We start from the raw sequence: 27,769 nt of genomic DNA on the forward strand, positions 1-27,769 counted from the left end.
GTCTATGCCATGAATGCCCAACATGTAATTTTTTATTTTGGCTTCCAAGATACAGCATTCTCCTGTGAGCTTTCTCTCTGTTCCTTCTCCATGTACTTGATGGATCACTCTCTTTCCAAGCACTCCTTAAATATTGAGATTTCTCAGGTAGTTATCTCCAGTTTAGGGCTGTATTCACCCTTATTTTCATCCATTCTCATAATCTCACCTCTGGCCTATACCCTGATGCTCCCTGAAGCCCTATCACCAACCCACATCTCCATGAGTTTGGAACTATCTAACAGCACGCTAAAACTCAACAGATCCAAAGCAGAACTCATCTTTTCTTAGATCTGGCTGTTCTCTTCCCAATTAAACTGTAAATTCTGGGACAAGAGGGACCATTTGGAACATAGCTATAGTCCTGGAGCCTAGAAAAACGCCTGGCACACAGGAGTTAAGTATTTGCTGAAGGACTGAATGAGCTCTATCAATAAAATGAATGCTATAAGAGAGAAATGGCACCACCTGGGCCTTGCTCAGGGAGAAGTCACCTGTGAGATCCTGGGATAACTGCTGGGCCTAAAGCCCTGGCCCCTCCTATTACACACATATACTATTTCATTTTAATGGTTACAGGTAACATGAACACAAGATACTTCCACAACCATGGAAAAGCACTTGGATTTTATTTGATAGTTTAAGTGTTTTTGAAAATATTGATAAACACAAGCTGTACTTGGAGCTGACAGACGTGCTTCTAACATAGGATTTTCATCCTAGATTGTGACTTTTTCCAAAAAATATTCAATCTGAGGCCTCTTGCTGCAGGCAGCTTCCATGCGAATGCACAAAAAAAGGGGCAGGAAAACAGTCCCCATGGGAGACTGTAGTTTCTTAAAAAACAGGCTGTTACTAATTCCTGTGATGTTCATAAAGTGTTTTTCCCTTTGCTTAGTCATCCAGAGTGAAGTCAAAGGGCTCAAAGTCTTTCCGGAAGCGGCAAGCCAGGGTCTCCTCCTCTTCCTTGCTGATCTGACACTGCCTCCAGTCAGACTTGTCAGGAATATTAAGGATGGCTTCACTGGCCAGGACCTCCCTGCAGAAAGAACACAAGTCAAAATGCACAGTATCAGCCCCAAAGCCTCTCCCTCCCTCTATTACTCTCCGGCCAGAGAGCTCTCTCCTCAGCATCAACAAAGAAGAAATGCAAATTCTTCCGACTTTGCTCATACCATTCTCTCTTGCCCTGAGTGCCATCTCTGCCAAAATCATACCCATTTTAAGTGACCAGCTCAGGTCCTACCTCTTTCCTAACCCCTCAAAGCCCATTTCTTCTCTCTCTCTTGAACAACCTGGAACTTACTGGTACTCAGAGAAGCAACATGGCATAGTAGAAAGAGGGCAGGTCCTGATGTCAGAAAGATCAGAGACTGAATTCCATCCCTAGCTCTGCCACTTGCTGTCTACAACCTGAACAGATTACTTCATCTACAAATCTTGATCTTCTCACCTATGAAATGCAAAGTAAAGATTTTACGAGGTATGGATAACACAATCAAAGCACCGAACTAGCTGTGATTACATCCTACCTTAAAATGTAGCTTTGTCATCCCAACTAGACCATGAGTTTGCTGAGGTTTACAGAGTCAGGCACCACTCTGACTTAAAAGTCCTCTCTCCTTCAAGGGGACTCAGGCCTACACAGGCACAACATCACAAGCTCAGTGTCAACAAAACAACTTAGCTCTCAGAACTACAGACAGACATACACACACACAAGCTACCTTCTGATTGCCTCTGCTTTATATTTTTATTTTTACTTATTTTGATATATTAGAAATAACTATCCGTAATATATGGTTCATTTTCCACTTTGAAGCTACAATAAATGGAAAAGTTGAAAACAAATCACATGAGTCTTCTAAAAGTCAGAGGACCTGAGCTCAAATTCTGGCTCACTGGGCAAACGTTGAGCCTACTTCTTCATCCATATAATGAAGATAGAACCACCTTTTTTTTTTAATTTTATTTTTTTCCTTTTTCCTCCCCAAGCCCCCCCGGTACATAGTTGTGCATTTTTTCAATTGTGGCATGTGGGACACCACCCCAACATGGCCCAATGAGCAGTGCTGTGTCCGCACCCAGGATTCAAACCGGCGAAACCCTGGGCTGCCGAAGCAGAGCGCGCGAACCCAACCAGTCATCGGGCCAGCCCCAGAACCACCTTTCTTGCACAATGGGGAAAAATATGTCTTTTCAAGTACTTCAAAAATACTTTTCAAGTATTTTGTTAACTATAAAATACTATATAACTATAAATTTGTATTTTGAAAAATTCTCAATGTTGAAAATACAACTATCAGGAGCACAAAAGCATTCAGAGAATCTTTTTTTGGGCTTATGTGCCTGTGTGTATCTGCAATCATGTGCCTACATGTCATCACTGTCCACATGTGAATCTGTTGCTAAGACAACAACAAAAAGATAATGTCAGATTTTTGAAGCTCCTCACACACGTGTTCTCATTTATCAATTATCTTCTTGAAAATGTAGACAATTGGACTTATCCAACAGTAGCAATCTCTTGGCAGGCTTTCCAATTTAGTCCAAGAAGGGTTCAAGGTTGCCTCAAAGCTCTGTTCTAACTAGGGAAAAAAACAGCTGCAAATCACAGACACAGCATCAGATAATCTGTTCTACATATTTTCAACTCTTCTCCGTACTCTTATCTCTTCTTGCTAGTAACTTCCTGTCTTCAGTCTTTACTTAATCACTGTATGCTTTTGTAGTCATGTTCTGCCTGATATGAGGAGCAGAAATGAAACCTTATCCAGACCTTTAGGATACTACAGAATAATGAGGTTAAGACTTCACATCTTGGGGTCCAACAGAGCTGAGTTTGAACCTACTACTGTGTGACCACGGACAAACTACCTAACCCCTCTAGAGCCATGCTGTCCACTCTAGGAACTTCTAGCCAGATACAGCTATTTAAATTTTAACCCTAATTAAAATTAAATTAAATTTAAAAATTCAGTGCATCAGTCACATTAGCCACATTTCTAGTGCTCAGTAGCCACATGTGGCTAGTGATTACCTGAACAGGACAGTGCAGATTTATACAGCATTTCTATCATCATGGAAAGTTGCTCTAGAGCCTCATTCTCCACAGTGGTAAATTGGGATGACAGTACCTACCTTACAAAGTGGGGAAGATTAAATGAGGCAACACATGTGAAGCACTTGGCAAAGTGCCTGGCACTAAGCATATGTTCAATTACTGGCAGCACTTTACTCCCTTGAGCTAGAATGTCCACACCCCAATGCTTGCCCTCTAATCTCTCTCTCGAGCTCAACTTCAACCCCTTCATGAAGCCTTTCACTAAGGAGAAATGAGCTCTCCCTTCTCTGAACTTCTAAAGTACATTGTTCCTCAAAACCTTGTTACAGTACTTTTCACATTCTGCATTACACTACTGTCATATACATAAATATCTGCCTTGCCCTAAGAGTACTGGTTCCTTGGACGAAGGACTGTTTCTTATTTGGCTTTTTATTCAACTATCCATGCAGCTCTCTACTTTGTTCACAGTAGGTCTAATGAAAATACATTTAAAATAAGAAATACATACAAACCTTCCAAATTGCAAAGGAAAATTCTTTTTAATTCTATGGAAAAGCTTCTCTCCCGTGTCAAGTTCAACATAAAAATATGCTGCTCCTGGCTGTGCAATCTAAAGTAAACAGAATTTTATGAGGACAAACAACAGTGCTTTAAAAATCTAAAATCCTAGCTCAGCTCTACATTAATTTGGCAAAGAATTCAGTCTAGAAGTACAAGAAAAAGGATGTGAGCAGCTATACCAAGCCACTTAGTGGAATTAGAGTTTAAAAAGCCAAACTGGCAAATAACACAAAGATCCTCCCTGTGGCACCCATCTTTCTAAGTTCCTGCCCTAGGAAATCTCTAATTTCTTGCTCTTCCCAGGAAAGCACTAAGGCATTGCTGTAATGCCATCTTCATCTGCAGTCTAATCAATACCCCATGTTCTAGTTCCAAATTGTCACCTGCCTATTTAACATTTCTGGAATGCCTTGACAGTACCTCAGGCTCACCATGTGAGAAACCAGGTCTTTACTTCTCCCTGTATATCACCTTCTACTCCTGTTTTATATCACCTTCTACTCCTGTTTTACCTGCTTGATGTCAGAGTGCTCTGGGATTTCCAACAGCTCTATCTGCTGCTCCTGTGCCTGGGTAATGAAGGCATCTTTAATGTCATCAGTAGTGCAGCAGCTGAGTGGCACAGGAATAACCTGGAGGGTAGGGGTAGGGGATAGGGAGATAGGAGAAATTCTTTGTGCAGGTGCCAGAGAGGTCATGCCTCCTGCACAGTTCCTGAGAAGCAGCAAATCCATCACAGGGGTGGAGAAACACCCCTCAGCAGAGATTCTCCTCAGGCCAGACAGACCTATGTCAGTCTGTCTGTAAGGACTTAAACTTATGAGGTGGCCTGCCACATGTGAGAGCCAATCGCTGATGCAGGAAAGGCTAGAGAGACAGCTCTGTCATCAAGCCTTCGCCAGCTCCTAAATAATGTATGTGGCAGAGTCAGGCCCATCTGAAAACTTAACAAATGCGCCAGAAAGAAAGCCACCACAACTACAAACAAATTAACCATAAACAACCTTGGAATTTCTGAGCTGCTAGCTCCATGCAGGTTCTGGGACTATTTCCTACCTCTGAGCCTTCACTCACACTGGGCCTTCACACAAAATACCCACTCTCTTCCAAACTCTACCGATGAAGGCCCAAATCTTTCTTGGAACCTTCCTCAACTATCCATTCCTTTTCTAAACAAGGTACTTACTGTCTGTGCTGTTCACTTGCCCTGACCACGCACTTCCCTGTGCACTCTCTAGAGTTATCACCAGAGACTCTTTAACCTTTCAAATGAACATTATTCAAATATTAATATGAAAGTTCATATTAAATATTTAATTTTATATTAGAATAATATATTTAAATATTAATTAAAATTAACATTATTTAAATATCAATATCCAGGTTCCCATTGGACCCCTCCAAGTTCTTGAGCAGAAACCACCTACCTGTAACTGCAGGTGATGGCTCTTATAATTTCTCTCAAATAGAACACACCGTTCCCCTCGACTCTTAAAGAACCGCCTCAGTGTAGCCTTATACTTCTCCACCTCTTCCACCACCTCTGCTGAAAGCTCCACCACTGACTGGTAGTGTCCAATGGGCAGGATGAGGACATGGTCATCACACAAGCCTCCTTTGGCCAGGGCAAGGTAGCACTGAAGAGGAAGCACACAGAACCGAGACACCAATACCGCATGCATGGTTCTTCAGGGAGAAAAGCTTCCACAACGGTGAGCCTGACAGGGTGGAAAAAGTGCTCAAGAGCCTATCAAGAGACATTCTTCAACTTTTAAAAATCTGATTTTAGAAGTTATAACGACAATGTTCTCAAGTACCTGCTGAAGAATAAGATCAGATGCAACAAATTTCTATGCAAGTATCAAATGAACTGGCAGCAAATGAGCAGCATACAAACAGCCTTTTGGCTTCAAACGCACTGGAAATGAGGGAGACTGGACTAACAGTTGGCTTTCCCTTCCAGGCTCCCAACTTGAGAACAATTTTTTAGTTACTATCACTTTCAGCCACAGAAAGATCCCACTTCTGATTTCAAAACGACCACTTTCCCTATAGTAACATCTAATCTCACTGCTAAATACACTCCGTGGGTTCACAAAAAACGGCTAAGACGACCTCATTAGCATCCAATGTTCCTACAGCCCTAAGCTGCTGACTAACCTCTACAACATCAAAGCAACCATAAAACCTAATGGGGTGGAAGGAAGGAGGAGAAATCTCAAACTCAGATACATTCAAAGCGGTGGAAAACTATGGTTCCCAACAGTGGAGGTCAGCAGCTAAAGAGCAGCCAAAAATATTTCTGTCAAAACCAAAACACGCAAGACTGCTCAACACTCAGACACTCTTTGAAGGGAAAACACTGAGTGTGTAGACAAAGGGCCAATGAATATCAAATGCAAGCAAATGATGAAGGTATGAGAGCTTTAGAAAACACAATCCAAAGTATACTTGTAGTGTTGTAGGTTCAAAGTTAAGGGTGAAGAAGGAGTCATTTATGTCTCATCTACAACGAGAAAGCCCAACAGAATGACAGGATAGGTTTTAGAAACAAACTAAAGGATGATCATCCTTCATTTACTTGGTGTAAAGCACCAAAACATTTTTTTAATTTTGACAATAAGCCTTTTTTTTTTTTTTTTTTTACAATAACCATTCTTGATTGTATTTGTTTTAAAAGGTTACTCTAGAAGCCTGAGTCTTCTAGCCTTTCCTTTATGGCAGAGTCGCCACCATAAACATCAATTTTTATACTGTGATCTGCACTGAGGCTACTGAAGGTTTCTAGTCTGGACTAAACAGCACCCCCAATGCAGCACCTTCTGGTTCTTCTGGAACTGCCCAAATCCACTTGCCTAATCTCCTCCCTCCCTTTCAAACTCTCACCTTCTAACCTGTTCTATACTTGAATTATCTCTAACAATGCATGAAAAGGACCAGAATGAATGTTTCCCCCTTAAGTAAAATTCACGGATTTTGCAAGTTATTTTGGACTCTTAGCAGCCTTTCCCTGCTTTTACCAATTTGTGGCCATGGGCTGTCAGCATAGTTCTATGTATATCCCTTGAGGAAGGCATGGCAAAGACAGAGAAAGCTGGGGAAAAAAGGTAATGAAAGGAGATCAAGAGGAATGGTTGCAGGGAGGGGATTCCAAACCCTTTGCCAGACACCAGAGGTTGCTATGAGGTTTCTACCAGACAAAGGACAGCGCGAGTAAGCATAGACTTGATTACTAGGTAGGCTCCAGGCTAAAATCCTCACGTGCCCTCCTACTTGGGGTGCTGGGTTGGGCCATAAACAAGACCCGAGATGCTTTTTGCCCTTCTAGCTTCAGGCCTAGATGAGAAGCAAACAGGTTTCCTCATTATCCTCTAAGTCCATACCCTGAGCTACATACCGTGGGCAATAGAAAGGTGAACAGAAAGAAAAGGTCATTTCTCCCAGAGGCCTAGAGCAGCACTGAGCTAAGTCAACCATTCCAAATCTCTTCTCCCCTGCATGGCATCTTGAACCTACTGAAGCTTCCCAAACAGATGGCAGTCCAAAGTCTGCCTCACCATACAAGTTGCATGGGAGAGAAGAACGGCATAAACTAACCCAAAGAGGAAAACAAGGTCCAAGAGAGAGAATCCAAAAAGGGCATTCCTGTAAAAGCAAGGGCTTTTCAAGTTTGCTCTTCTTCCCTCTGAAGAGTTCATCTACAGGCTCCATGTCCCAGTTGTGTCACGGGCCTTGACCCCGTTAGAGACAGGAGAGCTCCCCCTAGAGACAGGACTGTGCCAAAAAATCAAGACATAACAATAAATGTAAAAGACTGGGACGCTTCAGTCTGAAACAACAAAGACAGGAGAGGGATGTGACAAACTGTAAGACAAAAGTGAGACTCTAGTCAGTCCATCGGAGGCCACAATAAAGGGCCCTCAGATTGTCAAGAGAAGCTGAGGAAAAGGTCACCCTTAGAAACCAAAATTAGAACAAATCAATGGAAATGGATGAAAGTATCTGTCTGCAGAAGCACCACACACTAGGAAATAGTTTATAAATATTTCCCTCAGGAGCCTTGGGAAACAGCTAGTTCTAGCCACATGTGGCTAGGGTAAAACTGTAACCCTGAAAACGAAGCTTTTTCCATTCTAAGTGAGTGAAAAAGAAGGATAATGGTCTATAGGGAGCTCAAAAAAATGAAGATCAAAGAACAGTATTATTTAATGCCTAACTGAGCCTTGCCCAAGGAAAGTATCTGGGGAAATCTGGAATAGGATGACTTTACTGTGAGACACAGAGAGTTCGTCACGGTTTTCCACAGCCTAAATAAAATCACCCTCAACATCATCTAGCTCTCATAGTCTGATTCAGCGCTTACCAAGCAACTTTATAATTATCATCTTGGGTTCCCAGATACCCACGCCAGAAATGTGGATATGGGTATTCCTGTCATTAGGAAGCTATATCCTCTACTACTAGGCAAAACTGAGAATCTGTCATGGTAGTTTTTTATATAATTTGTGTGAATCAGTTCCCAGCATTACAAAATTCCCCATAAAAATTAATAAGCTCAAGTTTCTGAATCTAAAGATATAAAAAAAGAATATCAACATCTTTAACCCAACATGGGTACACAGCCAACAAAGGACTCCCTTTTTAGGACAAAGAAAATCCCTGTTTTAAATAGTGAGCAATTAATAAAAGCAATTCATCACCCCCAAGAAGTATGAACTAAAAATACAGAGTTCAAGAAGTACATAAAAGCATCACCCTAGGAGATCCATAACTATTTGTCAAAGAGGGAGAAAAGGAGGGAGTGATCTTATGAAACTGGCTCTGCAAAACCAGAGGAGAGTTGCTACAATCAAAAAGACAGACAATAACAAATGTTGGTGAGGACGTGGAAAAACAGGAACCTTCATACATTGCTAGTGGAAATACAATACGACACAGCCACGTTGGAAAATAGTTTGGCACCTTCTTAAAAAGTTAAACATAAATTTACCAGCAATTCCATTTCTAGGTATCTATTCAAAACAAATGAAAACATACGTCCACACAAAGACTTGCATGCAAATGTTCACAGCACCACTATTCCTAACAGCCATAAAGCGGAAACGACCTAAATGCCCATCAACTGATGAATGTATAGACAAAATGTGGCATATCCACACAATAGAATACTATCTGACAATAAAAAGGAATGAAATATTGATACATGCTACTACACAGATGAGCCTCAAGATTATGCTAAGTAAAAGAAGCCAGACACAAAAGACCACATGTTGTATGACTCCATTTAAATGAAATATCCAGAAAAGGCAAACCTATGGAGACAGAAAGGAGACTAGTGGTTGCCTGGGGCTGAGGGTGGGAAGAGGGATTAATTGTAAATGGGCACAAGGGATCTTACTGGAGTGGCGGACACGTTCTAAATTGTATTATGTGATGGTTGTACAACTCAGTAAATCACTGAATTGCATAATTAAAGTGGGTAAATTTTATGATATGTAAATTATGACTCAATAAAGTTAATAAAAAACAAACAGATATCTCCTTCTCTGTAAAAGGTCCATGGAAGTAACTCACATGTGTGCCAATGTTGACCACCAAGTGCTTTTCCACTTCAGGGCTGGCAAGGCAAAACCAGCAGGGTCCTGGAGGCTGAGCTTCATGTGGAAGAAAGTAGATGTTACTGTGGTCCAAGCACTCTAGCATATAATCACCGAACAGAACTCAGTCTAGTTTGATATTTATATCCTGCAAGGACTGGTATACAGCACTGCCACAACGGGCTGGGCCGTTGTGCTCCCACGATGAACCCCCCGCCCAAAACCACCACTATCAATGAACCTCTATTCTCAAAGTTCTGAATTTGTAACCAATCCACAGGTAGGTGATCCACAAGTGGATAACCACATATTGACTAAAGCAGTATGTAACTAGCAACAGGCTGCAATGAGAGAACACTGAACTGGGTGTCAGGAACCCTAATAATAGTCCCAGCTATGCCACTAGCTAGCCAACTGACCCTGGGTAAGAAGTTTACCTTCCCAAGGTCAGCTTCCTCATCTTGGAAACAAGGGGATGGGAAAAGAGGATCTCAACGAAATAGCCTTAAGGTCACTTCCACCAGTTTGATTTTTCTATTATTTTATAAACCCACATTAGTTTTGAAGGCTCTTTAACTCATACGTTTATCTGACATGAAGGAATGGAGATTTTTCCATAGTTCTTACAGGAATAGGCTCAGACAGCCTTAAAGTCAGGCCATCATTGTAATATTGTATTTTTATTATTGGTCCTAATGACTCATTGTACAATTTCCCTCTGCCAAAAGAGGCTGTCTTAGCAATGCTGCTTCCCAAACAAGACCTGAAATAACAGCTATTGCTCACACAGGAGACCTCTAGAATCAAGGTACTTACGAGGTTTGCGAGGCTGCTTTGGGTGAGGAGATGACTTGCTATCTCTGCCTGTAGATGAACGCTTCCTTCCCTGCTTTTCATTTAAATCAAAGAAAAATTGACAGGCTGTTTCTTCCTGGAATGGCCAAAGGTAGAAGAGCAAAGGTTATTAAACTAACCTTTAGACAAGCAGCCCACAATTCACACACAAGGGAACACTGCTGCCAGGTAATGTCTATCTTTCCTCCCAGCCCTTTCTGCCTATTCTAGAGAAGAAAAACATCTTTCCAGTCCTGAAGCCTGGATTCCCAGTCTTACTTCTCAATACTTTCCAAGCTACCAAATTCATCTCTTTGGAAAAGAAAGTTAAAATGCAAGTTATAGAGCAATTCTTGCCTAAAACAGAACAATATGAACTCACTCAAATTCTTTTTCCTTTCTCTCTCAATAGGCCCATAGCACAGTCCTACAATTTCACAGGTCAAACAAGTCTAACTGAACTTTAATTAAAAAGATGAGCAGGTTGCTCATAAAGAAAAAAAGCCTGAGAAGGCAGACCATGCACACTAGTAAGGGAATCCGACAGTCATCGCTTTAGTGAGGGAAAAATTAATTTCAGAAAAGTCTACTATTAAGAAAGTTCTTCAGAATGAGTCTTATTTACCTATTAGCACTCATTATAAAATCACAAACTACACTGCCACCAAATAGTTGGAGCCTTGCCTGAAAAGTTAAGAACAGATAATCAACTTCAGACAAGGAAAGATTTAACACTATGATACAATAACCCTAACATATGAATCAAGTTTAGTCAAAGCAAAACTGAACATGTGAAACTGGTAACCCCACAGATTACCTGAAATCTACGAAGGCTTTCTAAATACCACCATGATTTCCCAAGGAAAAAAAAAGATCTAGATTCAAAGGATTAAACTTGTCTTATGAACTAAACTATAACCAGGAAAGGGATACCTGTAATGGGCAATCTTGCCCAGAAAATTCCACCTCTCAATCAGAACATACCTCAGGGGCAGGAATTTGCTTTCCTATGGATGCTTCCTTCCCAGATTTTCTGTATGGGTTTTCAGTGACATCTGGAGGCTGTTTTACCAGTTCTGCTGTATCCATTAGTTTCATAGGAACAATACTGAATGCATAAAGGTACTTTGGGAGAAAAACAACATAACATTAGGGGAAATACTGTTTATCCAAACGTAATCAACCTATTTTATTGCAATTTCACAGAAAGCTTCAGAAATAGAGTAAAATTAAAAGAGCAGCAACTTGGCCCATCTATGCTCAGAGAATACACAGTAAATCAAATGCCAATTCAGTGATCTCTGCGGGGCTAACCAAGGGCTGACGAAGTAACGAGCAAGAGATCAAAGGCCCAGCCCTCACAAAAATCAGTCCTTACACCAAACAACCATCACTACAAGGCCCTTAACCCTTGAACACAAACTGCTTCTGTCTCTGGGTCTTTTATCTTTGTGGACTCTGTCAACAGAATCATGGCACTGCCATTCTTTTTTTCCTAATGAAAACTAAACTGGACAACTTAGGGCTACCCTCTGATATTATACGATTTCTGCTGTACATGCTGATAAATTTTCTTAGGGACTAGTAGCAAAGAAGTAAATATTCATAAAGCATCCAGAATCTTGGACTAATGGCACAAATATTGAAAACTTCAGATGAAATATGAATAATGCTTAACCTCACTACTGATCAGGGAAATGCAACTAATCAACAATGATATACCATCTTTCATCTATCAGATTGGCAAAAACTTTAATAAAAATGTGACACTATTTAGTGAAAATGTGGATAGAAAAAAAAACTTAGACATATACACTGCTGGAGGGGGTGTAAATCAGAACAAAACTTTGAGAAGAATTAACAGTGCTTGCCACATTTAAAAATGTGCATACTCTTTGACTGAAGTATGAGTTGGTTAGGGCTGAGGCTAACAACGTACATAGTATGTACATTGTTTATGGCACGTTATAGTAGAATAATCTTCAGATTATGTATCTATTTTCCCACTTGACTGATTGTTCGGATTTTAGCTGTCTCAATCCACAACATCCTGCTTTTGGCCCTAGGGAATAAGAAATGCTCTCAGGGAAGTGAGAAAATTAATGTACTTTTCTGATATGTTCTCTCTCATGCAGCTGCACTGTCTTCCAGTACAAAGATAGATTCCAGGTATCGCTAAAATTTCCCAAAGCCAAGGAGGGCTTAGGCAAATCCTTGGGAGGATTTTGTTATTTCTGCTAAATCAAGTTGCTAAGAAGGAAAGCAAGAAAACCATCTGAGGGCAAACTCATGCGTACCCAGAGGCAACCACATGGATGTAGGAAGAAAGGAAAATCATTCATTTGAAATTCTGCCTTTGTTCCACTGGGCCTATTTTGCCAAACCAAACCCTTCTCTAAAACTTCCTAAAAAGGACCCAAGGAAACTTGAGCTTTCATTACCATACCTTTAACAAAAAGTCACTGAGGTGCTAAAACCTTGCAGTTACGGAAAAGAGAAGATCTGAATGTTAAACTGGGCAAGAGAAATACTTATCAGGAAGATAAATATTAACCTACCACCAAATACTCAGATCTTTACCTTTTTCTTTTCTGGATTTCCAACATTTGCCAGAGCTATGAACCTGGTGGCATGCTGTGCATTTTCCTGTAGAACGATGTGGTTTCTGTAACATATTTGAGAGATAATGGGTTACCAATAAACTTTACTTTTAATTTACAATTATGAAATATGCAGACTCCATGCGACCACAAAAAAAGCACAGATCCTGAGTCCATCACCACAAGTAACAATCTCAGATATTACCTGTCTGTCTAGTAAGACAATCATCCCTACTCACAGGGCTGTTGTTAGGAAAAAACGAGATCACATATCCAAAAAGCACAAAAACTTCAACTTTCAGTTTTAAAAGAGCTGCAAGATTTGCAAAATGTTGGGGCCGGTCCCCGTCCAAGTGGTTGAGTTTGTGTGCTCTGCTTCGGTGGCCCAGGGTTTCTCCGCTTTGGTGCTGGGTGTGGACCTAGCACCATTCATCAAGCCACACCGAGGCGGCGTCCCACATAGCACAACTAGTAGGACCTACACCTAGAATACACAACTATGTACTGGGGGGCTTTGGGGAGAAGAAGAAGAAAAGAAAAAGACTGGCAAGAGATGTTAGCTCAGGGCCAGTCTTTAAAAAAAAAAAAGATTTGCAAAATGTTGACAATTGCTGAAGCTAGGGGATGGGTATATAGGAGGGTTCATTATACTATTCTCTCTTGTATAATAAAAATCTAAAATAATGAAAACAAAAAAGAAATTAGTTTTAAGCAGAAAAACAAGTTTCAAATAATAATATATAGTATGATTTCATATTTCTAAGAAAAATATAAAAATACATGAGTGTCTCTATTTCATAGGAAAAGATATGGTAACTACATATACCAAAATACTTTTTTGAGCTTTTCTGTGTTTTACAAGTATTCTACATTGAGCAACTATTATTTGTAATTAAAAGAAAAAAAAGTCGTGGCATTATATATATTTTTCGTTTTTAGTGAGTTGACTATTAATACAGATGCTAATCCTTAAGTCCTTTACTTTCCTCATGCTACAAAAATTTCCTGAATCTGTCACAAAATACTATTTTATTTTCACAAAATCTAGTCTAATACCATTTTATATAAATATACACATATATATTTTATATTCATATTGAAAGGAAATAAACCAAAATACACTCTGTCTGCTACAACCTATTCTTTTATTTTTATTTATTTATTTATTTATTTATTTAAAGGAAGACTAGCCCTGAGCTAAGTGCTGCCAATCCTCCTCTTTTTGCTGAGGAAGACTGGCCCTGAGCTAATATCCATGCCCATCTTCCTCTACTTTCTATGTGGGACGCCTGCCACAGCATGGCTTGCCAAGCGATGCCATGTCCGCACCCGGGATCTGAACCAGCCAACCCCGGGCCGCCAAAGCGGAACGTGCACACTTAACTACTGCGCCACCAGGCTTGCCCCTATGATAGAATTTTTGTTACAGCTCTAGTTAAAAAGTTGCAGAGGGTTTTTTGTTTTATTTAAGTTTTATTAAGCTCTAATTCAAATAGCATACAATTCACTCATTTAAACCATACAATTCAATAGTTTTTAGTACATTCACAGTTGTGCAACCATCACCACAATCTAATTTTAGAAAATTTTTGTCAGCTGAAAGAGAAACCCTATACCTATTAGCAGTCACTCCCCATTTCCTTCTAACTAGCCCCCGGCAAACATTAATCTACTTTCTATTTCTATGGATTTGCTTATTCTGAACATTTCATACAAATGGAATCACACAGTATATAGTCCTTTGGTCCGGCTTCTTTCATTCAGCACAATGTTTTAAAGGGTCACCCATGTTGTAGCAGGTATCAGTACTTCCTTTTTCTTGCTGAGTCACATTCCATAGTATGGATAGGACACTTTTTATTTATCCATTCATCAGCTGATGGACATTTGGGTTGTTTCCACTTTCTGGCTATTATGATCATTTGTGTACAAGTTTTGGGGGGAGCTATGTTTTCATTTCACTTGGAATAGGAGTGGCAATGCTGGGTCATATGGTAACTATGTTTAACCTTTTGAGGAACTGCCAAACAGTTGTGCAAGCAGCTGCACCATTTTATATTCCCACCAGCAACACATGAGGATCTAATTCCTTCATATTCTTGCCAACACGTATTATAATTTGTCTTTCTGATGACAGCCATCCTAGTGGGTATGAAGTGGTCTCTCATTGTGGTTTTGATTTGGATTACCCTAACGGCTAATAATGATCATGCTAGAGAAAGAGCATCTTCTCATGTGCCTATTGGTCACTGGTATATGTTCTTCAGAGAAGTATGTATGCAGATCCCTAAAAGTTAAACAGGTTTTGAGTGGCTTGTTTCTCTAACCTCTGTTTTTAGTGCGTGGTTTTAGTGCAAGAGGTTTTTCTGGAATGCACACACGGAGACATAACAGAAGAGTCTGCATTACCTGTGGTTATACCTGAGGCCATGGGATTGTGAGGGAAGGGCAAGCTATTTTCTTCTTTTCGCTCGCCTATATTTTTGGAACTTTCAACATCTACATCTACTACGTCTGTGTTAAAAAAAAAGTTTTTACCCATTATTTTAAAGATTATTCATGCCCTTTATCAGCGAAGATAATTCAGTTAACTCTACCATTTACAAAACACTCGTTTTATTTTCTCTTTTTCTCTGCAATACATCCTTTAAAACTTCCACCTCCAAACTCATACAAAAGAAAAAAAATTGATATGAGTTCTTTCTTTTTTTTTAAAGATTGGCACCTGAGCTAACAACTGTTGCCAATCTTCCTTTTTTCCTTCCCTGATTTTTCTCCCCCAAATCCCCCCAGTACATAGTTGTACATATTTTAGTTGTGGGTCCCTCTAGTTGTGGCATGTGGGATGCTGCCTCAGTGTGGCTTGATGAGCGGTGCCATGTCCGCGCCCAGGATCCAAACCGGCAAAACCCTGGGGGCCACCAAAGTGTAGAGTGTGAACTTAACCACTCAACCACGGGGCCGGCCCCCTGATACGAGTTCTTGATTCCCAAATTGAAATACTTCTAAAGTGATTATACTAAGTTTTCTTTTTTTTCTTTTTAAAGACTGGCACCTGAGCTAACATCTGTTGCCAATATTTTCTTTTTTCTTCTTCTCCTCCCCAAAGCTCAGCAGTACACAGTTGTATATTGTAGTTGTAGGTCCTTCTAGTTGTGGCGTGTGGGATGCCGCTTCAGCATGGCCTGATGAGTCGTGCTGTGTCTATGTCCAGGATCCAAACCGGCAAAACCCTGGGCCACGGAAGCGGAGAGCATGAACTTAACCACTTGGCCACGGGGCTGGCCCATATACTGAGTTTAAGAGTTTACAAAGAGTACTGTTTGGCCTGATCAAAACAGCACTTACTGTGCTACATTGAGCTATGATGATTAAACAATATTGTTACCTCAGAAGCTCAAACCTCTAAGGGGTTCTTTATAGTCCAATACCTTGTATTCCAAATTAGGAAACAAATTCAGAGAAGCTGAATGATTTGAGAGTCACTAATTTCAGTGCCTGAGTAACTAAAAGGAACCAAGATGTTATATGGCTAAAATGAACATGAGCAGTTTACACAGAAGATCCCAGTTAAACTCTTTAAAAAGCCAAAAGAACAAAATGCTACTCACCGATATGGAAGCCTCTCATAATAGGTCTTTTCTAAAGCAGCAAAATGGTATCTTGGTTTCAAGCCTGTGGCAAGACTGGAGACCAAAGCAGAGCCACATTTTTTGGTATCCACTTCTCCCTAGTAAACAGAAACTCAGTCATCACACGAGATGTAAGAGCTATCAAGAAATGCAAAGAAATAACAAGACACTTTGAACTGATATTTGTCCCTAAAATATATCAACTGAAATTTATATGTGGATACAGATGTGGGTAGTAGGATTTACATAGTGAATTCCACACTTACGGCAGTCAGAGAAAGCACAAACACATAAGGGGAACTGGGTTGTTATGAATGCTGAAATAGGAACAGTTGCTGGCAGCCAGAGGTTAAAAGGTAAGTTTTCCATACTAATACCCAAAATAGGGTTTATTAAAATCGTTTTTGGAAAGTAAGCTCCCTCTCAGGAGCCCGCAAACTGTGCTTCTAGAATTTGCCCTATTGTGCACCTGCAGTTCTGACAATGCAGACAGTCAAAGACAATGTGGAAAATAACCATTAAAAGCTAGCTTTCAGGGCCTCTAGGATCCACAGACTATTTTGTATGGAATATTCAAGGGCTTCCTCACGTAAGCATGCAATCTTTTATTTTGCTTCAGTCAAGAAAAGTGTGGTTTGTTGAAGGGCACAATCACACCCTTGTTACAAAGTCTGTAACATAGTTTGTCAAAAGTTAGGCTTGTTCCCAGAACATCCCCAGCTTCCATTAACAACAAATTACGCGCTCTCTCATCCATGACATTATTATTTTTTTTAAAGATCTTATTTTTCCTTTTTCTCCCCAAGGTCCCCCAAGTACATAGTTATGTATTTTTAGTTGTGAGTCCTTCTACTTGTGCTATGTGGGAACGCCACCTCAGTGTGGCCTGATGAGAGGTGCCATGTCCGCACCCAGGATCTGAACCGGCGAAACCCTGGACCGCTGAAACGGAGTGCACGAACTTAACCACTCGGCCACGGGGCCAGCCCCTCCATAACGTTATTTATGTACTTTATTCTAAAAGAAGGTATTAGCTGGAAATAAAGAAATTACCAAAGTTAACTTCCCACTAAGTAAAGCAAGAACTTCCTTTTGTCTTATGCGTGCCTCCTTCAGGTTTCTGCTGAAGGGCAGAGAATTGGCCTTGAGGTCAGCTATAGTACCAAAGGGAGTGGTGAACTATACTGTTTTCTCCCCTACAAATATCTTGTATGGTTATTTATAAACTTTAATCAAAATCCTCTTTTAGACCCCCAAAATGAAGGGGCCTCATTCTTCTCATCCTTCCTTACAGAGCATCAGTGTCTTTCTCCCTTCCATCATCACTTTAATAGTCCTCTGGATCTCCCCTTGCTTTGCTATATCTTCTCTATTCTGTAACCAGCACTGCCCATTGTATTCTGGGTGAAGAACCACGGGTTTGTGGAAGGAGAAGAGAGCACTTTTCCTTTCAACATCCTCCCTGACAATGCCTGGTATCTTCTTGGCCATTTTAGTCATTGTGCTGAAGTTGACAGAGAGTGGTCTAAAAGGCCTTTTTCTGGATCATTGCTGATACTTCTACATCTATTAATTGATATTTGTCCCTAAATGCATTCTTCCATTTCCCTTCACTGAAGCTCACCTGACGCTTTCTGCCCTCACATGCAACCTTTCAAGTTTCATTAGCCTTATTACCACCAGTGTAGCATTTCACAACCCATGATAGCCATCACTCATCAACCTGGTGTACATCCTCGTCTAGACAGCTTATAAAAATATTCAGATCAAGTGCAATGGTGAGCTCCAATGCATTCATACTAAACCTTTCATATTAGAGAAGTACCAAGTTTTCAACATCTCATTTCTCATCTTTACATCTTTAGATCACTATCTTTGATCCCATAATGATTCCATAAAAAAAACATTTTGATCCAAAAAGCTATAATCTGGAATGAAAAGGGGGAAATACAATTGCAGAGCTGCCACTAGATATAAATCTTTGCACTGAAAATTAGTGAACAGTCAAAACATATTAAGAGGAAACTTGAGAGAGGCCACTTGAAGCAGAGAATATAATTTAAATTACCATTCATTTATAATTAAAATTTTAGCAATCTCCTTTGTGAATTGTGCTTTCTTAAGATCAACTTTTGCTTTGGTCAGTTGATACAGCTTTAAGTATTCTGAAGAAATTCACAAAAGACGTCTACTGAAAGGTATTAAGAACTAAAATACTCAATATAAAGAAGAAAGAAAGCCCAGATTAAGCCAGTGCAATTTACTTTTAGAAATTCCAACTGAACAAGCACTACTCACAGAAGAATTCCCAAAGTTCCCCACATACTTGGGCCACGGGGATGTGAGCAAGATATCAACACCTTTAAACTGGGATGTTGAACAGAGCATTGTTCTCAGGGAAGACACATCCTTGGGACTAAAACTGTAACCTGGGACCGGCTCATCTAAGGACTCTGTCCCACTGAGGTACACAATCTGCAGCCCCGAGCTTCCAGTGAAGATACCTTTACGACCTAGGTTCAAAGAAAAATGGATAAGTTGTAGTTAAAACTGCAGAATGATGAAATGTTGTTATGGTGATGAATCTCTCTCTCCCCCCATGCCATGACTCTCCTATGTCCCAGCCATTCTATGTGTCTGGATGAGTGAAAACCCTCCTCAAGCCCCACTTCTGGCTACTAGGTCTCAGTGTTGGATGGCTACAACAGTACTCCTGTTCAGTAAGAGCAGCCCATATGTGGAGGCTGCTGGAGCACACAGGCCAGTCTGTTTACCCCAGGTGCCTTACAAATGAAAAAAGTTGGGAAGCACTGATTAAGAAAAAGGCTTTCTGCCTTCTAGAGACTCTACATGGACTAAAAGAAATCCAGACACCTGAACACAGGAAGAGGTAATGAGGAAAAAAAAACAGCAGTTCTAAGAAAGCTATAGTCTAGAAAGATGTACCCTTCAGGCAGGCAGCAGCTTCCAAATGGAAAACATTTGGAAAGAGCAACTGCTTGGGAAAAATTGAGAGACTTGACCCTCTTCTAAATTTACTCCTGGCTTGTGCCCTTTATTCTGTTCCTTCTGGCTGCCTCCAATACCTTGCTCCATCAGTTTTCACCTCCTTTTCATCTAGTGAGTCTCTTCTTCTCAAATGACTCTTTCCACATACTAACTAATAACCACACAGACTAACTAATAAAGGAAGACGTATACTAACAAAGAATAAAGTAATAAAGGCGGGGCTAGCCCCATGGCCAAGTGGTTAAGTTCGTGTGCTCTGCTTTGGCAGCCCAGGGTTTCGCTGGTTGGGATCCTGGGCGCAGACATGGCACCGCTCATCAGGCCATACTGAGGCAGCGTCCCACATGCCACAACTAGAAGGACCCACAACTAAAAATACACAACGATGTACCGGGGGGGCTTTGGGAGAAGAAGGAAAAATAAAATCTTTAAAAAAAAAATAGACTTTAAAAATAAAAATAAAAAAATAAAGTAATAAAGGAATGTCCAGACTAACTAATAAAAAGAGACACATAAGGGCCGGGTCGGTGGCACAGCGGTTAAGTGCACATGTTCTGCTTCGGCGGCCTGAGGTTCACCAGTTTAGGTCCCAGGTGCAGACATGGCACTGCTTGGCAGGCCATGCTGTGGCGGGCGTCCCACGTGTGAAGTGGAGGAAGATGGGCATGGATGTTAGCTCAGGGCCAGTCTTCCTCAGCAAAAAGAGGACGATTGGCAGCAGATGTTAGCTCAGGGATAATCTTCCTCAAAAAAAAAAAAGAGAGACACATATACTAATAAAAAACTAATAAAGGAGCATTTACTGCAAAGGAAATGTAGCTTTCTAGAGAAATGAAAGATGAAGACAGAGAAACTATGAAGAGCAGTGGAGTCATACACATACTAACTAATAAAGAAACGTCCTCTTCAGTTTCAAGTTTCTCAAAAGAGCAGTCCACGCTAAGTGTTTACCTCTTAATTAGTTCCTTAACCCACTGCAACCTAGTTTCCCTCTGCCACTATTCTCTTAAGGTCATTAATCACCCTATATACTTGCCAAAGGTCTCTTCTCCTGAAACTACGCTCTCTTCACTTAGATTCTATGAACTTGACAGTATATTTTTACCTCCCCAAACACACCTCTAATCACTTTCACCTCCCTCTGCACAGCCTCTAGATGAAGATATACATGCCCCCACCACAGGGAACTATAATCTGCCTGCTTCCCTTCTCATATTTCTTCCTTAACAATTCGATCCCCAGCTTTATTTTTCATCTTTATGGGACCAAGTCCCCAAAACACACACTCTTCAACACAAGATTCAAACAATCTTGTTTACATATTCTAGAAAGAACTATCACTTCCATCTATAAGGCGGATGTTCTGCTGGCACTACAAGCTCACTATCACATTTACTATCAAGTTCATTGCGCCTCCTATTGGATCTCAAAAAATCTTCCACAGAAACAACCCCAATACCTTGGCTGCTCTTTCCACTCCTGACACTAAATTCATATGGTAAAATGGCTCTCAAATATCTACAGTAGTGGTCATAATCCAAATTTATTAACTACAGTGAGAATTGACATAAGTCAGGCCCATCTATAAGAAGAGAATTTCAAAATTTATAGTTCACAACTGTGGTTAAAAACAACAAAAATCCATCCCTCAGTTTTTTGCCTAAAGGGCCTCATATGAGTGAAGTAAGAGGAGATGAGACTGCTTACATGAGGGCCACAGCCAGATGTAGAGAATAAAGGCCAAGATGGACTAAGGTAAGGAGGCAATGGGAGGGCATTTACAGCAAAGGAAATGCAGAAGCTTCCCAGAGAAATGAAAGAACAAGAGAGAGGAAATGTGCCCAGCAGAAGAGCCATTTTAGAAAAGAGTAAGTTGAATGATCCAAGATGCAGGAGACCGACAACAGGGGGTGGCTGGGCAACAAAAGCACAATTTGATACTGGTTTTCAAAATGGCCGGACATTGAAAGAACCACTAAAAGAGATTCAGGGGATTGTGGAGGTAACAACTTTAACCTGGAATTGGAAAGTGGATCTGGAACCAGAAAAGGACAACGGGAGTGAAAAATTCAAGGATCAGTACTAAAAATGAGTTTCCAAAACCTTAGTGAAACCTAAGCTATAGCTAGTCAGGAGTCTAACCAACAAGTAAGTTGTACGTATCTAGCAATGTTATATGGTGAGAACACATACATGGAATTTTTTTTTATCATAATTTATACTTTAAGTACTCCATACACTGTAGTCAAGTAGTTTATCCTCTAGTTGGCTGAAAGAGTATATATTTGGTTGTGGGAATACAAGATTGGAGAAGAGGTGCGAGACACAACAAAGGAAAAAATGCCATAGTCTTAAGGGTATAGACAGACTTTAGTAAAGAACCCCTTGACCCCCATTCTCTCAGGCAGTAATGGCAGAAGAATCCAGCCAGAAATCTCCAGGGAGACTAATTCCTGGGGACACTTTATTATGTTCATTACAAACACAAAAAATATCAACTTACCCAGATAAGTAATGTTTTCAGCTAATTCACACCCATCAGCATCTTGGAAATATTTTACTGTTTCCTGGTTATTTGCACCCAGCACATATGTCTGAATAGGAGCTAGTGAGAGAAACATACATGACACCACATAGTTACCAGATCTGCTTTGGAACTTGAAAAATGCTTCCTCATAAGAAAAATACTCAAGCCAAAGTAAAGAGTCTACAATCCTATATGTGGAATATGCTCACCACATAGGATATCCTATACCCAACTTTGTGGCCTATCAACTGATATCACTAAGGCTGATGAACTGACATCTTAGAGAGGACAGTCAATGTATAATTACGAAAACATAGACCCTAAAGAACTTGATAAAGAGAACACTAAAACTGGAAAAAGGAAAGGGAACATATGGTTGCATTTATTCAATTCCTGCCTACTTAGAACTATTTTTCTGGAACTAAATCCAACCAAATTCAAAAAGTGAACATTTAGATGCACTGGCATTCTGCCCAGCTCAATGTAGAGCTAAAAGAGAAAGTCTTAAATAACTAACACATGTAAAAAACAACCCAGCAAGAACTGTGTAGCCTTGAAACTTTGTTAGATGTCATTATTTGTTAAATAAAAATAGTATCTATACCTTTCTTGATGCCAGTTTTATACTCCTCCCATTCAGCATCCGGAGTGGAGCCAAAGAAATTTCCTACACACAACAGCAGCTAAAATGAGTTTTTTAAACAGATATGAGTTTTTTTAATATCAAGTCGTACATAATTGATAGCAACATTATTCAGCTAATTATCCTACTTAGAGGTCTCAAACCAGGTGTTTCCCTTAATCAATTTACAGAATTTCAATACATAATTCTTTAGCAGCAATTGTAGTTACTCTGATTCTATAAATTACTAAATTTTGGCTCATTGGCTGTCAAATTCATATTGGGGTTTGGGAAGAGGGAGTCAGGGAAAGATGAAGAAATGGACCTTAGAGAATCCCTCTGTGAAATATAAAACTTTAAATAGTAGATACCCTGAGAGATACAGGACATAAAAGACACATTTCCTGCCTATTGTCTTTACTCAACCTTTTTTGTTTTTTGAGGAAGATCAGCCCTGAGCTAACTGCTGCCAATCCTCCTATTTTCGCCGAGGAAGGCTGGCCCTGAACTAACATCTGTGCCCATCTTCCTCTACTTTATATGTGGCCTACCACAGCATGGCTTGCCAAGTGGTGCCATGTCCGCACCCGGGATCTGAACCAGTGAACCCCAGGCCACTGAAGCAGAACGTGCGCACTTAACCACTGCGCCACCAAGCCGGCCCCTTTACTTAACCTTTAACCCAATAAACAGATTATCCCCACACCTAGAATACTCTTCTGTATTCTAGGAGTTTACAGTCTACTTGGCAACCACACATAACATTTATATAGAGCTCTTTAGTTTGTGAAGCATTTGCACGTTATCTGATTTAATCCATACCATACACCCATGAAATAGATCTGCACTTCCCAAAGCCAGTGGTCAGAATCACTCACGGAGGTTTTGCTAGCCTGTTTTCAATTTTGGCTACAGCAATAAAGTAACAAGATTCAAATTCAAAAAGCATAAAAAGACTGGGGCTGGCCTGGTAGCTGAGTGGTTGGGTTTGCACGCACATTCTGCTTCGGCGGCCTAGGGTTTTGCCCATTTGGATCCCAGGCACGGACATGGCACTGCTTGTCGAGCCATGCTGAGGAGTCATCCCACATAGCACAACCAAAAGGACCTACAGCTAGAATGTATAGCTGTGTGCTGGTGGGCTTTGGGGAGAAGAAGAAGAAGAAGAAGAAAAAAGAAGACTGGCAACAGTTATTAGCTCAAGTGCCAACCTTAAAAAAAAGAAGTATAAAAAGGTAAACAGGTCTCCCTTCCCCCAGCACTCAGCAGCGACTAAGTTCCCAGGCTCACAAAAGGAACTCAACCTAACAAAAAAGGAGAGGACGTGTTCAACCAAGGAATGAATAAAGGAGCCACAACTCTATTTTAGTATGTTTGACTACAACAGTAAAATTAAATTTAGTAAAAAGAAACATCTTACGTCAAAGTTTCCACTTTTCTTCTGAATTGCTCGAACTCGATTGAACAAAACGTCAAACTTTCCTTCAACATCTCCACAAGCCAAGCTGCAAACAAGAGACAAGCGTTGAGGCAATTCAGGAAACACGAACCAGCCTGCCAGGTTTGGTTTATACTAGTGTTCCTGGATCAGGAAGATGTGTGGTCCATCTCTCTGAGGTTACCTGAGAGGTTCAGTGCACATAAACTATGTCTGACCACTGGGCAGCTCTCCCTAAAGGTCTTACCAACACCTTCAACTCACCATACCTAAAATTCAGCTTATCATTTCCTCCAAAACTGAACGAGCTTCTTCTCCTCAATTCCCAAGTGTTGTGGATAGGTCTATCACCAACTTAGTCACCAAGAGTCAAAAATCTCCCATCCGGTCACTAAGTCCCATCAATCCAAACATCTTACACATCCATTCCATGCTTGTTATTCCCACTGTCATTCTCTTAGTATAGGGCTTCAATCACCCATTCAACAAACAAATACTGGACACCTACAATATGCCAGGGGCAATATGCCGAGTCCTATGCAAAGTACACAGTAGGAGCACAAAGAAGAGGAAGACTCAGTTCAAGCCTCAAAAAGTTCACAATCAGGGAAGGAGAGATACTCTGACAGTTATAAATATATATGAAAAGGGCTACAACAGGAGATACACATAAAGTGTTATGGGGCAAAGAGAAAGTGCCAAGAGCCAAGATTCGTAAGACAGACTGGCCCTAACTTGTAGTAATTTCTTCCATTCTCTTACTTCTGAGTTTTTGGGTTTTTTTTTTGCTGAACAAGATTGGCCCTGAGCTAACATCCAGGCCCATCTTCCTCTACTTTACATGTGGAATGCCTGCCACAGCATGGCTTGATAAGCAGTGCATACATCCGCACCTGGGATCCGAACCAGTGAATCCCAGGCCACTGAAGCAGAGCATGCACACTTAACTGCTGTGCCACCAGGCCGGCCCCTCATATCATTTTCTTAATGTCTTTTAACTCATCTTGAAATATTCTAGTTCTTATTGTTTCGTCAGCATGTCTCTCTGGAGTTCCGTTCTCATTCATATCACTGAAGATTTTCAAGCTGGGGAGTGACATGATCATATCTGTTTTAGAAAGATTATTTTAGTAACAGAGTGAAAGATGGTCTGGAGGAACAAATGACTATGAGCAAAAAGAGCAACGCCAAATGAAGGAGGAGAGAAACAGATGAGAAATTCAGAATTCCGAACACAAACACAAATTGGAGTAGAGAAATAGGACGGGAAATGATGGAGAAGGAGGAATGGAGGATAGCTGCAAGGCTGAGCAACTGAGGGTCCTGTGATATGGCAGAGGCAGAATCAGAGAGAAATGTAATGAATCTGATATCGGATACAAAGTAGACAGCACACTTAAATTTCCTCTAATGCCTTCTCTTCTTCTATCCATCCTACATAAAGCCAACAGTTTAATCTTCTTTCCTCAAAAACATTAAGAGAACTCTACTACCTGCAGAACTCGCCACAAATCCCTCATCTCTCTTCCCACTGCTTTCTCCAAGTTTCCCTAACAGAAGCCTTCTCCACTGTCAATCTGATCTCTTCTTGCCTCTGCTATTCCCTGGGTAGTTACTTCTAACAATCCCACTCTATCCATCCTGAGTCTAAATTTTTCACATCCTTAAAAGCCTAGCATATCTCTAAAGTTTCCCTGATTGGTTCAGAAAGTCACTCTCTTCTCAAAACTTCAGAAACCCATATAGCATTTCAGAGCAAGCTCGGTAATAAACTTTTAGGCATTTTTATTTATCTTCTGAGCACCACATCTTCTAGGAAGCTCTCCAGGCCCTATCAGTCATGATTCCTGGTGCCCCCACAGGATCCTGCACTTTCTCTATCATAGAAGTTGTCACATGTAGTTTTCATCATTTCTGGGAGAGCCATCGTCCAGTTTGCACTTCATGGGACAGCTCAAAATTCATTTCCTCCTAATATGGGCCCTTTTCCAGTGTTTCCTATCCCACTGAAGAAAGACAGAAATATAGGACCCCAACAATGTCAAATCCTTCTCACTCACGACCAAACCATCTCCAAGCCCTGTTGATTTTATCTCCTTAACAAACCTCGAGTTCCTGGTCTTTTCTTCTGTCATTAGACTACCTAATTCTAGTTGTCCTCTATTTGGCTCTAATTTGTTCACATTGCAGCCACAATCACCTCCCAAAACGAATTTTGATCATGCCAAAGCCTTCTTAAACATTTCAATGACCTTTCAAAGAAAATTTTGGTGAAGAAGATTGTCCTTTAGCTAACAACTGTGCCAAACTTTCTCTATTTTGTATGTGAGATGCCACCACAGCAGGGCTTCACTGGCGGCATGTAGGTCCACACCCAGCATCTGAAGCCGGAACCCCGGCAGGCCGAGGAAGAGGAGCACGCGAACTTAACCACTACATCACTAGGCCGGCTCCTGGATGACTTTTTAGGATAAAGACAAAAATATTATTCAAGGCACAATCCTCACTCCCCTGATTCCTCACATTAAGCCAAATACCTCTATTATACACCCTCTCAGACCCGTGAACTTTTTATTCCAACATTCATCACTACCGTAATTTTACATTGATCTGGATTCTTCGATTAGTACCTGTTTCTCTGGGCTAAAACTCCATTAAGGCAGGAACTCCATCTATGCAACGCCTAGCACGGGGCCTGGCACACTGCAACTGTTCAATAAATATTTGTTGAATGAAACGAATGGAAGTCCTCTCTTCACCACCCCAGCGCCCCCTTCTCCCAAAAAAGTGCGCCAAGGCAGGAGCCCTACCAAGCCATCCAGTCCACCACTGACCAGGACCAATCAATGAGCCCCATGCATGGAAATGTTTGTTAATAATTAAGTGTGTGGTGTGGGGAGAAATAAAGAGGAAATTATGTGTCAGAGGCCAGGACGGCCTAAAATGGAGGTCTGATGCTGGGAGTTTCCGCCTCTCCCAGCGAGGGTCGCTCAGAAGCGAAAGAGGCCGGACCGGCCAGGCAAAGACGTGATCGGAGCTCAGCCGCCGCCGCCCCTGCTCCCACCCCCACCCCCACCCCCGCCTTTCCTCTTCCCTTCCAGTCCGGAGAAAGACCCCCGCCAGCTCACTCGCGGAGAGCGAAAGAGAGAGGGAGGGACAGGAAGGGAGACCTGCGATTCGGGCTCACTCACAGGCGCAGCGGTTTCTGAGCCATCCGTCCCAACAGCCTGGGTTGTGACGACCACCAAATATAAGGACTCCAAACCCGCGCTCCTCAGAAAACTGCGGCCGCACTACAATAAGACGTCAGCGCACGCCAGCCAATGAGGGCTCACTTTTCTACGGAGAGCGCCGAGGGACAGAAGCCACCCTCAGGTCGTTTGGCCTCAAGGATGAATCAAGGAAGGACAGCAGTAGAGAAAAGAGGAAATGACAAAAAGGATTCCAATTATGATTTTTTATTTCGGGGCAATTGAAGTTAACGAGATGCTAGAAAGTTCCCGGCACAACGTTCGGCCCTAACCTAACCCAACACTCTAGTGGCCAAGACCGACTCCTCCATACATATATTCCATCAGTTTTTAACCTATCAAAAAATTAAAGGAAAAGTGGCCATCACTTGGATTCAGTAAGTATCAGCATGTTGCCAAATTTACTCCTGCGCTCTTTGTGTCTCTTTCAAGGTGCACAAGCATCTATCTAATAAAGGGTTAATATCCAAAATATACAAGGAACTCAAACAACTCAATAGCAAAAAAGCAAATAATCCAGTTGAAAAATGGGCAAAGGACTTGAATACACATTTTTCCAAAGAAGTCATACAATTGGCCAATAAGTACATAA

General features: G+C 41.0%; 1 protein-coding gene and 1 non-coding gene across 7 annotated transcripts; both read right to left on the reverse strand.

Annotated features, from left to right (window-relative positions):
* Positions 1 to 651: 651 nt before the first annotated feature.
* CWF19L1 (CWF19 like cell cycle control factor 1) lies at positions 652 to 27,225 on the reverse strand. 6 transcript variants are annotated; one of them, XR_006887558.1, is made up of 15 exons: positions 27,118 to 27,225; positions 23,909 to 23,993; positions 22,471 to 22,549; positions 21,843 to 21,944; positions 18,629 to 18,843; positions 16,310 to 16,428; positions 12,679 to 12,763; positions 11,083 to 11,223; positions 10,081 to 10,195; positions 9,242 to 9,321; positions 5,095 to 5,304; positions 4,180 to 4,299; positions 3,619 to 3,716; positions 1,572 to 1,679; positions 947 to 1,078 (listed from the first exon to the last, which is right to left on the reverse strand). XR_006887558.1 is itself a non-coding variant. In XM_046654130.1 (14 exons), the coding sequence occupies exons 1-14, from the start codon at positions 27,138 to 27,140 to the stop codon at positions 934 to 936; spliced, it is 1,617 nt and encodes a 538-aa protein (XP_046510086.1). In that variant the 5' UTR covers positions 27,141 to 27,225; the 3' UTR covers positions 652 to 933. The 6 variants fall into 6 exon arrangements, 4 of the variants coding, with proteins under 4 accessions (XP_046510086.1, XP_046510089.1, XP_046510087.1 ...); XM_046654130.1 differs by lacking the exon at positions 1,572 to 1,679 and having other exon boundaries at positions 652 to 1,078; XM_046654133.1 differs by lacking the exons at positions 1,572 to 1,679; positions 27,118 to 27,225 and adding an exon at positions 26,557 to 26,590 and having other exon boundaries at positions 652 to 1,078.
* LOC124236532 (small nucleolar RNA SNORA12) lies at positions 4,502 to 4,647 on the reverse strand. Its single transcript, XR_006887767.1, has one exon. It is a non-coding gene; the product is annotated as a small nucleolar RNA SNORA12 (small nucleolar RNA).
* Positions 27,226 to 27,769: the final 544 nt, after the last annotated feature.

The sequence above is a fragment of the Equus quagga genome, chromosome 2 (assembly GCF_021613505.1).
Source record: "Equus quagga isolate Etosha38 chromosome 2, UCLA_HA_Equagga_1.0, whole genome shotgun sequence".
Taxonomy (NCBI): domain Eukaryota; kingdom Metazoa; phylum Chordata; class Mammalia; order Perissodactyla; family Equidae; genus Equus; species Equus quagga.

Coding starts and splice junctions, on each gene's coding strand:
- CWF19L1 (XM_046654130.1), bottom strand. CDS start 27,140: ATGGCTCAGAAACCGCTGCGCCT. Junction 22,550..23,908: donor AGAAAAGTGGAAACTTTGAC/GTAAGATGTTTC, acceptor AACTCATTTTAG/CTGCTGTTGTGTGTAGGAAA. Junction 4,300..5,094: donor GCCATCACCTGCAGTTACAG/GTAGGTGGTTTC, acceptor CCTACCCTCCAG/GTTATTCCTGTGCCACTCAG.